Source organism: Eschscholzia californica, unplaced genomic scaffold (assembly GCF_041429995.1).
Source record: "Eschscholzia californica isolate CP2 unplaced genomic scaffold, dmEscCali1.0.p SCAF_4, whole genome shotgun sequence".
Lineage (NCBI taxonomy): Eukaryota > Viridiplantae > Streptophyta > Magnoliopsida > Ranunculales > Papaveraceae > Eschscholzia > Eschscholzia californica.
Window position 1 is genome coordinate 51,948,800 of NW_028238461.1, and position 14,490 is coordinate 51,963,289.

General features: G+C 35.7%; 1 protein-coding gene across 1 annotated transcript; it reads right to left on the minus strand.

Moving 5' to 3' along the window:
* Positions 1-3,928: 3,928 nt before the first annotated feature.
* Positions 3,929-5,830, minus strand: LOC147545912 (uncharacterized). Its single transcript, XM_086635993.1, has one exon. The coding sequence runs from the start codon at positions 5,716-5,718 to the stop codon at positions 4,612-4,614; it is 1,107 nt and encodes a 368-aa protein (XP_086492119.1). The 5' UTR covers positions 5,719-5,830; the 3' UTR covers positions 3,929-4,611.
* Positions 5,831-14,490: the final 8,660 nt, after the last annotated feature.

Sequence of the window (14,490 nt, forward strand, 5' to 3'; positions counted from 1 at the left end):
CCGGCCCTGCACTTACAAGAACACTGTTAAAACTTGCATTTCTCTATATGAATCCAAAGGGTTAGGGACAAAACAATAGTTTCATTTATAGGTACCAGAGTATCAAACACTAACATGTATTTCTCTAATAAAAATTAAAAATTGAAGAAAAAAATATCTTATTTTTGTGGATAAGCTCAAATGGAATCGGGATCTTTACCAAACACATGCTAAAACACAGGATCTTCTGAAAAGTTTAAAAAAAATGAATATCTTTTTGTCCAAACCTTATATAAATCAACACCCACAGAACCCAAACAACATACATTTCTCATTGAGTACTAGTGTAGTTCAATTTTCCCTCTTCTCCTCTCTAAATAATCTCTGTTTCTCTCTCACTGAACTTAAGTCATTCATTACTACTGGTGGGTTAAAAATGTCTCGTCATAGACGACAACCATCCCAAGCGCTACCGATGATGTTTGAAGGTGAAGTAGAAGAAACATTTAAGGTATCAGAAGATAGTGGTACTAGTAATGTTGGTTCTGGTTTTGGTTCTGGTCATGTTGTTTGCAAGCCGCCGCCGCCTCCAGAAAGTCGGGAGACGGGTAATGCTGTTGAAATAGTGTTAATATCCAAGCCCAAATCTGAAGGGGTTAATGCTTCAACTAAAATTTGAAGATATGTTAGTAGTACTAGTTTCCCTTCATATTATATATACCTTTGAATAGTAGTCCTGTTTCATGTTATGTGGGTGTGTGAGCTTGTTAGGTTAGGAGGTTTTATGTGGTGAAATGTTTGTCAAGTTTGATTTTGGGGTGTGTGGTTTAAAAAACCATCTTCTCTCTCCTCCCCTTTTGGCTTGTTTGTATGCATTTCAGCTTAATGGAGGGTAACAATGAGCCAGAAAATTAATTGCACAGTTTTATGCATTTTCCTTTTGTTTATAGTTGTATTAATCCAGTGCCCAATACCCTCACAGACCTCATATAACCGGATCCACTTTCTTCTGTGGAAGTGTTTTATTGGGGGAACTGTTTTCCACCTAATTGTTTCTTGGGCCCATAAAATCGATTAATCCAAATAACCCGCAACTTTGTGACCACTTTCCTGCCTAACTCCCTACTTTATAAAAAATATTCAGATGACTCATTTTTTTAGTTACCGTTATCAAGGGCGGAGCCAAGAATCAAACCTAGACTTGGCTAGCCCAGAAATTATGGACAAGGTCAAATGACTTAACTTAGAATCTATGGTTTAAACCTTTCAACAAAAAAAAAATCTACGGTTGAAATTAGATGTAAGCATGAGTAAAAAATTACTCAAAAAATGAAGGCCGCAGAGGAGAAGACTCGAACAGTCGAACTCCTAACCTTTCACAAGGAAATACTTAGGCTAGAGTACAAGACCAGTTAAGCTACCCAAATCTAGATGTAAGATTTGAGCGTTTGCTTTACATATCCACAACCTATCCTGTCGGCAACGGAGCATTTCCTTTACATGTTCCAAATCTATCCCTGGCTGCAGCCAGGGATAGTCTCTACATAGCTCCGCCTTTGACCATTGTAACACCGTTAACTAGTCATCACCTCTCTCTGCCACCTCATCTTCTCGCCACCTCATCGTCTTCACCGGCCAAGGTCGCCGGCCGACCAATTTTCTTGTCGACGACCTTCAAACATAAAAGAAAAAAAATCATCTTTCTCTCTAATTTTTTTATACCACTTCAATAGGAAAAGAAGGCTGTTATTCTACATTACCTTTCTCATTAGTTGTTATATGGCACATGCTCGTGTAAAGTGCTCGATAGAATTATCTGTGTCCTAGGAGCACGCCTTGTACCGGTAATAGTATAATGTTCATAGAGGGGACACAAGTGTATCAATAGGTTTACACCTATAAACTCCGCATTGTTTGCACATTTACGCCATCTAGTGGATTGTTGGATCTAGTTGGTTTGCCAAACATAAACTAAATCACCTAATGGCTTCTATGGTGACACGTAAATATTCGCATAAATGTACCACCCTCAACATTTAGAAGTTTTGTATGCCTTGTTAGTTCCTGATGTCAGGTGGATATTACTGGTGAAGGTTTTCGTAGCAAAACAATCTCGTTAGGTCGTGGAGGGGATGGATATCTTATATGTTGTGTTCATCAAGGCCAATTGGCTATCTTAGAGATTTTCATGGATATCTTCTAAGTTTTAAAAGCGTCTCCCGGAAGTGTTATGGACGACTCCTTTCGTCACAATCTTCCTCGAAGTTTTGCTTTGAGTCAGGTGCCAATGACACTTCTGAGAGGCGCCCTTAAAAAGTACCAACAATCTATGTTGAAGTGCAAATTGCTCTGAGAGGGCAACTCCATTAGATGGATCACGAAACCCCCGTTGTCTATAGTCCTAACTCCTATGTGGTTACGTGGATAGGAATACATTGTCTTAAAAATGAGCGAGATCATTAACAATAAACACTAAGTTATAGATATATTAACGGATATCAACCCTATTATCGACTTAGACCTTGACCAACCGTACCCTTCTATGTCTAGCTACATATCTTGTGTTATAAGTGCACGAGGAATTAGCAGCATTAGTGCAAAGTGTAAACTCTAGTTAAGCTAGTATTGTGAATCAAATACGTCTTTACCCTTTGCTACGATGAAACAACATAATTTTCTATTCAATTCCTGTCTGCAAAGTTCAACTGGCTTAAGTAGACAAACTAAACGTAGAAATTTTCAATTGCTACGAGGAAGTTTACAGTATATTCAAATTGACTGCAAACTTCTGTATGCCTCGTTCCATTGGACTGCCTAATTCGAGAGGTAAATATACCTTCATAGTTTCGAACTACTTCTGTATGCCTCGTTCCATTGGACTGCCTGATTCGAGAGGTAAATATACCTTCATAGTTTCGAACTGTATTGTTTGAGATAGCAAACATACTATTAGATTATCAAGTCCAAATGACACTTTGACCACTCTAGGCCTAAGTCTACAGGTAAACATACTATTAGTTTCGTTCCATAGGCGAAGTCACTACGAATCCACTCAAAAAATTTCGATATTAAATTTGAGTATACACCTATAGTCAAGTATCACTAGATACTCTCGCGAGCGGCGTGAGACTATTACAAAGACTCGTGAGTGAGAGTCTTAGCTTAGCTACCGACTAGAACACTTTGAAGTACTCAGGGCCTGTGAAGGTGGAGAGTGAAAAGTTCTACTTAGAATAGAGATACGAAGCCCATCAACGTCAAAGCAACCTGACAATCCACACCATCACGCGCGGTTTGATTTGATGCCCCCCCTTATTTATTCAGTCCCTCTCTCTCTCTCTCTCTATAGCTAGTTATGTTCTTTGGATTTTGAAATAGCCGAAAAACAGAGCAAAAGCAGAACCAACCCTCTGTAATTTGTACATTCCAAGTTTCAAATTCGTCTTTTTTATCATGTTATTTGACAAAGAAAGCAAAGACTCTCTCTCTCTCTCTCTCTATATAGTCTATACTCTATACAATACCAACACAAGTGTGTAGAAAGAGAGAGAGAGAGACAACTTTAAAACTTTGCAGCTTTTTTCTCTCTCTAGATTTTTTTTATACAGACTTGTTAACATCCACCAACTACATTCATTGTAGTAGTAGATTCACATCATGACCATTTATGTACTTTTCCTCAGGATTTCAACTTACCCATAATAAATTCTCTCTCTATATCTTATCTTTATTTCTCTCTATATCACACTACTGCATCTCTAGCTGGGTCAATTCAATTAGGGGGGTAAGGTAATTAATCATGGCAGAAATTTCAGGAGGTCAGCTTATCTGAGAGGATTTTGACTGCTTGCTCTGATGAGTTTGTTCTATCTAAGGGGGAATATAGCCACTAAGCAAACATTAAAAGTATGAAAATGAAAGATCAACCAACCCTCAAGAGAAAATTATAGACATACCAACATACCATATATATATATACTTCAAGATGAATAGAATGATTCAATCTAAGCAAGTTGAGATTAATGTTTGTTTATAAAGAAAATTGAATATCCAAAATGCTTAAAACAAACCAATCTATATCTATTTACTACAAAAGACTGAAAGAGCTAGAGATCTTGAGAGAGGGAGAGATCAATAAAGCAGCTGGCTGGCTACAGATGATATAGTGCTAGCTAGCTTGCTTGCTTGCTGCTTGCTGCTTGGGGAATAGAAAAAGAGTCTCTTCCCAATAAACTTGACCACTCCATGACTGACCAGGAATTTCCAAACTGTCATCCAATGCTGAAACCCTAACTAGCTAGCTAGCTCTAGCTTCATCATCACTAGTACAACTTGCTATATCAGCCCCACCCACACCACCACCACCCCAAGGCAATACCACCACCACCACCATCCAAAATAAAAACCACCACCACCCAAAAGCACCACCAATTCCTCAAACCCGCTGAAATTTATCATGATCAATGAAGTAATACTGCATGCATGCATGATCTTATATATCTATTTTGGTGGCCTCCACAAGGACTAATTGGTAACCAAATTAAAACCAAACTATATATATGATTTTAACAACTTTCTGGATATTTATAAAGTAATCAAAAGGTGGGGTGTGTTTGATATATATATATATTATCAATAAGGACGAGAAATGGGGGGCCAAGGCAAGATTGCTGGATCAGATGAAACCTGATGATGATGACCATCTAAAGGATTAGGGCTACCATTAGCAACATCCCTACCACCATTACTAGTACTTGGATTATCAACATTATAAACTGAAACAGACATACTAGTTGGACAAGACTCATTCCCCTCAATCACAACTGATTTACCATTACCATTTTGGTGATTAGGATGAACAACTACTGTTTGGTGATGATTTTGAAGATTTAGGTCATTTTGATCATCAAAACATTCAGGAAGTTTATAAAAAACAGGTTTAGTAAAGGACGCTATCATCAAAAAAACTGAATCAGTAGCTATTAGTGGACCAGCAACAATTCCACCAAGAACTTGACCTTGGCATCCTCCAAGGGTAACAGTAAATGAAGGACATATCTGATTATAACCAGCTGATGATGATGAAGATGATGGAGGTTGTGAAGGAGGAGATAGAAATGACCCAGAAATTGAAAGTATTTCAAAAACACCAGGTATAGTCATGGTGGCATTATGAGGAGAATTAGGGTAACCAAGTGTTACATTAGAAACAGAACCAGACCCACCAAGAATTGATAAACCAAGATGATGGTTAATAGAGAATTTAGTAACCATTTCTATTATATCAGAACCAGATGAGATTTCAAGGATCAGTGGTTGCATGGATGATTCACTCTCTCTTGTTATGATAATTGGTGGTTTAGGTTTATTTTTTGATCCAATTGGTCTTCCTCTAGGTTTTCTTCCTGAATTACTTGATGTTGAAGTTGCAGCTTGTGTTTGGGTTGGTGTTGGAATTATCATTTGATGATGATCGATTTCTGAAAATGACAATGACCCACCACCACCACCACCTCTATTTCCACCACCACCACTCTCATGGTGGTTGTTGATCATTCCACTACTAGTATCAGTACTACCACCACCACCATTACCAGAAACAACCATTGAAGGAACAACATTAATATCTTGATCACTTCTTGAGCTTTGTTGTTCATCTGTTATTTGATTACCATCTTGAGGATTAGGGCATTCATTTGTTTGATTCAAGGATATCATAGTAGCTCCATAATCCTTCATTGTTTTTTCTCTTCTTATCTCTCTCTAATAACTCTGATAAAAATGGTGGTTTATGAACAGAGGTTTGTTTTTGGCTTTTTATACAAGAGGAGTCAGTTTTACTTTGTTTATCACCCTCAGCCTGAGGCGCTGCTGGATTCCATAAGACTGGTCAGGGGGGTTTGGTCACCATTGGATTAGTATAAATGCCCACCAACCCTTCTAAGTGGACCCATATTTCTAATCAGATCTCCCCCTTTTGTTAATTCTTTTCTTGAGAGATTTCTTAGTCAATGTCTTTTGTCTTTTTGTTTTTTGAAATGGACTACATTCTAACGAGGGGTGTACTCGAGCCGAACCGAGCCGAGTAGTAAGATGTTCAAGCTCGGTTCGCGTATTTGACTGTCGAGCTCGAGCTCATTCGAGTAATTGTCCACTTGTTCAAGTTCGGTTCATATAAGTTAAAAAGAGCTCGAACCCGCATTCTTTTAAACTCGTTTATCAAAATACTTCAAATTAAATTTTTTTAAATTATCAAAATACTTCAATGATCATTTGTCACATACAATAATAATGATTAATGATTAATATTCTGATAAGTTTTTAATGGTTGATATTTCATGTACAAGTTTCAATACTAATACGTAATTATGTACTATAATATTATAAGAATATGTTAAACGAGCTGTTCACGAGTCGCTCGTGATACACTAAAGAATGATCAAGCTCGGCTCGTTTACATAAACGAGCATGACTTTTGGCTCGTGTTAAGCTCGTGCTCGTTAATATTCGAGTCGAGCACGAGCAATAGTCGAGCCGAGCTCGAGCAGCTCGTTAAGAGCTCGGCTCGGGTACACCCCTAATTCTAATGTCTTTTGTTGGTAAGGTTGTTTTTCTTTTTCAGAATCGAACTGTCATGTACGTTAGTCGTTAGAAGGCATTGATGCATCATTGAGATGTGAGAAGCACGATCTACGTTAGTTGTTACAGAGTTGTTAAGGGTAATGTTTTGCAAGCTCCACTTTTTTACGTGTGAAAATATTTGACGCGAGAGCCACTTTTTTATTCGGAAAATGAGACTATGCTGGCAACGAGTCCCGACCGAATCTAGGCAGGCTGACTTCGGGCCATGATCTAGAGAGAGAAAGTGAATTTCTTTTTCTCTCTAGATCCTGGCCTGACACGTCAATCCGTCAGGATTTGGACAGGGCTCTGCCGAGCATACCATCACGGTTGTTTTTTTATGGGAAAGAAAACAATTTTTTCCTTACGTAATTCCAATTGTGTTTGGTATGGACTATGGCTGAGAAAATATAATGAGAAGGGAGATGCTAGAGAGCCCAAATCCAGCTGATGTGGAAACACTAAAAGACAAGGTTTTTTTTCAAAGTTTGACTACGGTGGGGACCGCTTTTATTTCTAAATGGGGAAATATATCACCCTCTAAGTACCAATTTCTAAGTCACTCTATCATTTCCCTAATGAGAAAAGGCAGGTACAGTAATATTTTTTGGGATCTTTTTATTCATAAAAATGGCGCTTAAAGCAATAAGATTAGGCGCCCTTAGCAATTCTCAAATATACATGCATCCCAATCGACCTACGATTAAGATGTCAATCAATATCCGAATATTCGATATTCGATCTGTATCCGTATTCGAATTTTATAAAATCCAAAATTTCAGATATGGATACACTAATATTCGATCTGATAAATAATTATATCCAATAAGTAATATAAAAAAATAATAAAAATTAAAATTTATTATAATAATATATAAATGTATGGTTGAGATTTATTATTTAGATCTAATGGTTAAAAATGTGCAGTTGAAATATAAAATTTTGTTTTTGTTTCAGATATCGGGTATTATCCGATATCCGTCAATATTATCGGATTCGGATATTGATATATAATATCCGTCAGATCGGATATCGGGTAGCTTATCAGACACGAATATGTCTATATTTGATCCGATAAGCTACCATTTACAGGCCTGTCTGCAACCTCCAATTCTTCATTGTCGGTCTTGCACTTTAGGTAACAAACTAGATTATTTTTTTGCTTCATTTAACGATCAAATTGACCAGCACCTTTAATGTTTGATTCAATCCATCAACACCCTTACTGTTTGATTCAATCAACCAACACCGGTAGTGTTTGATTCAGTCGACCAACAACTACTAGTTGTCACTTTCAAATTAGGTTTCCATCTTTTTGTCGATTTTATATTAGGGTTTATACTTGGACGAATCTTAACCCTCACTCTTATCCCGATTCAATTTCTTTAATCACTTGTCATTATCCTTTGTTATGTAGGATACAACGAGAGAAAGAAAATGACTCATCATCGTCGGTCTTGCACTTTAGGTAACAAACTAGATTATTTTTTTGCTTCATTCAGCAATCAAATTGACCAACACCTTTAATGTTTGATTCAATCGATCAACACCTTTAGTGTTTGATTCAATCTACCAACACCGTTGGTGTTTGATTCAGTCGACCAACAACTACTAGTTGCCACTTTCAAATTAGGTTTCCATCTTTTTGTCGATTTTATATTAGGGTTTCTACTTGGACAAATCTTAACCCTCACTTTTATCCCGATTCAATTTCTTTAATCACTTGTCATTGCCCTTTGTTATGTAGGATACAACGAGAGAAAGAAAATGACTCAACATCATGCTGTGACAAATTTTTTCAAGAGTAGATGATGACGATCGTCATGACGATTAAAATTCACAAGTAGATTAGATGCGGTGATGTTGAGAATAATGATCGGCCTATATATATTTGTTAGACAAAACTTAAAAGAACTTAACCCCTTGTGGTGGGGGGTCAGTGCGATCGCACCCCCTGGATCCTCCCGAGAAAAAAGATATAGTAATAAAAAAAATTTAAATATTTATATATAGGTACATCTAAATATATATGTTCTGATCTAACACTATGACACAAAGAAGTTTCAGCCTAGTGGTTAAAGTAGGGGTTGGAATCTGCCCTCAAGCACTTTCACTGTTTTTACTACAATTAGACGGTAAGTTTTGGGCTCATGGGAGCATGAGGTACTGAGTTCGAGTCCCCCGATTATCAATTTCTTTTATTATAAACTTTTAATATTTCAACTATCCTAAATTCCTATAAACTTCAATTCATCTACCGTAAATCCTTCAAACTTCAATTCATCTACCATAAATCAAATCAATTCTCTACCTCTACATATATATATATATATCCCATCTGATCCGGGGATTAGCCTATCAATTTCAAGTTATGAAGCCAAATATAGAGATGAAATTCGTAGACACTATTTACAACGTGATCCATTTCAACCAAAGGGTACTATAATTTTTCTAAAGACAATAATGGAAAGCGTTTCGTTCCGTCTTGGTTTAATGATCATCAAGAGTGGTTAGAATATAGTATTGAAAAAGATGTTGCATTTTGTTTGTTTTGTTATGTTTCTGAAAACGATAAAGTCGGTAGGGAAACCCATCGTTAATGGGGGTTGAAATAGTTGGAGAAAACCAGACTGGTTAATGAAACATGTCGGCAAAATGAAAAGTCAACATTATAATGCTCGGATTAGTTGTATAAATTTGATGAATCAACAACAACAACATGTTACAACGACGTTAGATAGACATTTCAAATATGAAGTTTTTAGTGAAACTAACAATGAGATGATAATGTGAGCATTTCAAAATATGAATTCTCGTATAGGTCAATTGCGTTTGTAATCGTCAATGTATTAATATACTTAATGAATATAAGTATTCTATTAATTATTGCGTTTGTAAAAAATATTTATTTAGGTATATAAATCTGCACCCCCCAAGTGAAATTTCTGGATCCGTCCCTGAGTCCATTTCCCGCACCCCTACCACGCGGACATGTGTCTACAGTTTTATTTTGTCCCCCCAACCACACGAGCACGTGTCTAAAATTCCATTTTGTCCAAACTAAGTTCTTTTTTTTTTAAGTTCGTCTGCACTAAGTTGAAGTTCAAAAGTGCCAAAAAGAACAGAGTTCTATAGTCATGTTTGTAAAGTAAATTATGAGTTGCAAATATTCGCTATTGCATATATAACTGCAAGTTCGACTTTTGGTCAAATTAACTCGACATCTAACAAATATTCGAATGAAAATTAGTCAAGCTATAATGGCAGACCATGAAAAATTTCTTTGTGGGTCACATTTAGAGTTTAGTTTTTACGTGAGAAATTGCAAAATGTGAAAATCGAATTTTCTTGATGAGAAAAAGTCAATTTTCACACGTAAAATTGAGCATTTAAGCGTTTGATATAACTGTAGGAAAGTTTTGGGTGCCTTTAAAAAGTAATATGCATTGCGCTTATGGGGTCTTGGACTTTTGGGGTGCCTATAGCATTAGTCACTTCTTTTTTCAAAATCTGGGAGCTATGTGGGTCTTGAAAAAAGTTACTACATTTACGTTCTTAACGAACTTAAGGAAAGAGAGAGAATAGTAATTTTTGAAAAACAATAAGAATAAAATTAAATAAAAAATAAGAATAATATGGATAAAAATAGTTTAAGTAAAATTTTGATGTAATTCCTACTAGAAAAAAAGGTCAAAATCAAATTTAGAAACTATAGGAACTAAAGTGTAAAGGCCATTTCAACAAAAAAAAAAAAGTGTAAATGCTGTAACTTTGTTATTTTTAATTGAAGCTACACCCCCTTCAACAAAAAAAAAAAAAAATTGAAGTTACACCCACATGCTCCCACAACCATAAGGAAATAAGTATATATAAATAAGTATATATAAGTATACATATATACACTAATAAAAAGACCAAACCTCGTCCAAAACCCAAAAAATATTTTTACAAAATAATCTCGTAGTTCAAGATAAAAATTAGATAAAATAAAAGTTTTTTAAAAAAATATTTTATATAATAAAGACTATTTAAAAAATTATAAAATAAGTTTTTATAAGATAAAAAGATTATATTATTTCCCTAATGGCCCCCTACTTTGTGACCAGCTTCCCGCCTGGCCCCCTACTTTACAAGAAATACCCATATGGCCCCTTTCCGTTATAACACCGTCACTCTCTCTCCTCCATCATGTTTTCTCTCTCTGCCAACTCACGCCACATCATCTGTTACGCCACCTCATCACCTTCTCCGGCAGAGGTCGCCGGCCGGCCAAATTTCCGGCCGGCGACCTTCAATTTTTTTTTCTCTCTCCAAAAATAATTTTTTTTTTTTTTTTTTTTAATTTCTTCTCACATCTCTCTCTCTCTAAACTCCGGCGAACGGGGTTCCCCTTCGCCGGAGTTTAGAGAGAGAGAGAGATGTGAGAAGAAATAAAAACAAAAAAATTTTTTTAGAGAGAGAAAAAAAAATTGAAGGTCGCCGGCCGGAAATTTGGCCGGCCGGCGACCTCTGCCGGAGAAGGTGATGAGGTGGCGTAACAGATGATGTGGCGTGAGTTGGCAGAGAGAGAAAACATGATGGAGGAGAGTGAGTGACGGTGTTATAACGGAAGGGGGCCATATGGGTATTTCTTGTAAAGTAGGGGGCCAGGCGGGAAGCTGGTCACAAAATAGGGGGCCATTAGGGAAATAACCCTATAAAATAATAGTTTTATAAAATGAAGATTATTTTAAAAAAACTTTATCACCTAAAAGATGCTTTTACGAAACACCGTCGTTCTACTACTCTCGTTGTCATCACTGCTAAACTCTTTTGCCTAGTAAATCTCTTCATCACTCGTTTCCCAATCAGTCTTCGATGCAGCATCTTCTTCGTTTCTCAATCAGTCTTCGATGCAGCATCTTCTTCGTTTCCCAATCAGTCTTCGATTCAGCATCTTCTTCGTTTCCCAATCAGTCTTCGATGCAGCATCTTCTTCGTTACTACTTATGACTCCTCTACATCACCCCTTTTCTCGATCGAAACAGAACGCTTGAATATCTCCTTAAACGAAAAGTTTATATAAAACAAAAGGGTTATTTCCCTAATGGCCCCCTACTTTGTGACCAGCTTCCCGCCTGGCCCCCTACTTTACGAAAAATACCCATATGGCCCCCTTCCGTTATAACACCGTTACTCTCTCTCTTCCATTTCTTTTCTCTTTCCTCCAACATGTTTTCTCTCTCTGCCACCTCGTTAAAACCAGCCAACTCATCATCTTCTCCGGGAAGGTCGCCGACCGACCAATTTTCCGGCCGGCGACCTTCAAACCTAAAAAAAAATTATTTTTTTATTTCATCTCTCCTCTCTCTCTCTCAAAAAAAAAAAATTTTTTTTTTTTTGACTTCCTCTCTCTCTCTCTAAACTCCAGCGAAGGGGGTTACCCTTCGCCGGAGTTCGGGAGACCTTAAAGGTCTGCCCGAGCAGACCTTCATGGTCTGCTCGAACAGACCATGAAGGTCTGTTCCGGCAGATCTGGAAGGTCTGCCGGAACAGACCTTCGAGGTCTGCCGGAACAGACCTTCGAGGTCTGCCGGAACAGACCTTCGAGGTCTGCCGGAACAGACCTTCGAGGTCTGCCGGAACAGACCTTCGAGGTCTGCCGGAACAGACCTTCGAGATCTGCCCGAGCAGATCTGGAAGGTCTGCTCGAGCAGACCTTTGAGGTCTGCCCGAGCAGCAGACCTTGAAGGTCTGTTCCGGCAGACCTTCCAGATCTGCCGGAACAGACCTTCATGGTCTGTTCGAGCAGACCTTTAAGGTCTCCCGAACTCCGGCGAAGGGAAACCCCCTTCGCCGGAGTTTAGAGAGAGAGAGAGGAAGTCAAAAAAAAAAAAAAAAAAATTTGTTTTTGAGAGAGAGAGAGGAGAGATGAAATAAAAAAATAATTTTTTTTTTTAGGTTTGAAGGTTGCCGGCCGGAAAATTGGTCGGTCGGCGACCTTCCCGGAGAAGATGATGAGTTGGCTGGTTTTAACGAGGTGGCAGAGAGAGAAAACATGTTGGAGGAGAGAGAAAAGAAATGGAATAGAGAGAGTAACGGTGTTATAACGGAAGGGGGCCATATGGGTATTTTTCGTAAAGTAGGGGGCCATATGGGTATTTTTCGTAAAGTAGGGGGCCAGGCGGGAAGCTGGTCACAAAGTAGGGGGCCATTAGGGAAAATACCCAAAACAAAATAAAGATTATATAAAATAAATACATGAAGAGTTTATAAAAAAAGTAATTGCTTCGTAAAATCAAAGTTTTATAAAACAAAATCATTTAATTTTTTTTTCTTTTATCATCAAGAAGAAGAAGGCAAGATTATATAAAACAAAAGTTTATATAACAAAAGTTTTATAAATAAGATTTTATAAAATAAAATTAGTTTATAGAAGAGTATTTTATACAATGAAAAGTATTTGAAAAATAATAAAATAAGATTTTAATAAGATGATTATATAAAATAAAACTTTTATAATGAAGATTATTTAAAAAATTATTATTAGATAAAAGATTTTATAAAATAATTTTTTTTTTTATAAACAAACTAATTAGTTTGTAAATTAAAGGAGATACCACTCGCTTCATCACCTAATCTCTATATTTTAGCTCTTAAGATAAAATCTTATTTTTTTCTTTTTCTTTTCTTTGTTGAATAGTAAGTATGGTTACTATTAATACAAAAAAAAAGTATGGTTACTACAACTAAATAAATTCTAAAAATTTTTTAGTTAATTTTCTGCAAAACTAAAAAAAATGTTCCTTTTATAACTCATTTGAGTAGTACTATAAAAAAAATATCTTATTAAATAAATTTTTATAAAATGAAAATTATTTAAAAAAAAAAAAATTTTATAAAATAAGACTTATAAGTTAAAAGTTATAGAAAATGAAGATTATTTAAAAAGAAACCTTAATCCACTAAAAGGTTTTAAGTTATTTTCTTCTTGGCCCTCTACTTTTTTTTATATAAATGAAGACTATTTAAAAAGAAAAAATCTAAAATAAGATTTCATAAGATAAAAATTATATTAAAAAATTTTATAAAATAGTTTATTTTATTAAATGATGTCTATTTAAAGAAAACTATAAAATAAGATTTTATAAGACAAAAATTATATTAAAAAAGTTTACAAAAAAAGTATATTATAAAATAAAGACTATTTAAAATATTATAAAATAAGATTTTATTAGATAAAAAAATCCACAAGACATAAGATGATCAGAGGGGTACGTAAAAAAATAAAAGGTTCTACCTTTTTATGTAAGGCTTCCATTTCAAGCTTTCCTGCTTCTGCAACAGAACACTTAGGATGCTTCGCAGCAAGCAAACATTTAGCATAGGTTGCTTGGAACTGCACAGTCAAAGTAAAAAAATAAAAGGTGGCTACTAGCCTACTACCTTAAGAGCATTTAGTTACATGAATACAAAAATATAAAAAAAGTAATATAAAATGAGATTATTTAAGAAAAACTTTATCAACTAAAAGATTTTGAGTTATTTCTTTCTTGACCACCTACTTTGTTACAGTCTTCTTTTTTTGGCCTCCTTCTGTTAACACAGTCAGTTAACTTTAATGACTAATTTTTTTGTATCCATAATTGAACATCTTGTAAAAGTATTTTTGTAAATTCAAAATTAGGCCACTATTAAATATGAGTTAATTCCAAAAAAAAATTCATATTTTTAAAACAAATTTAGGGTCAAAATGGAATTTATTTTAAAAAATAAATTATTTCCTTTTTGTCCCCCTACTTTCTTACCAACTTCTTTTCGGCCTCCTGTTTTTCTAAAATTCAAATTTGACCCCCTTTTGTTATCACCGTCAATTAATTTTAGTGGTTAATTTTTTTGTTTTCATAATTG

Bases quoted from the DNA above. Each gene is read 5' to 3' on its own strand.
- LOC147545912 (XM_086635993.1), bottom strand. From the start codon at position 5,718: ATGAAGGATTATGGAGCTACTATGATATCCTTGAATCAAACAAATGAA.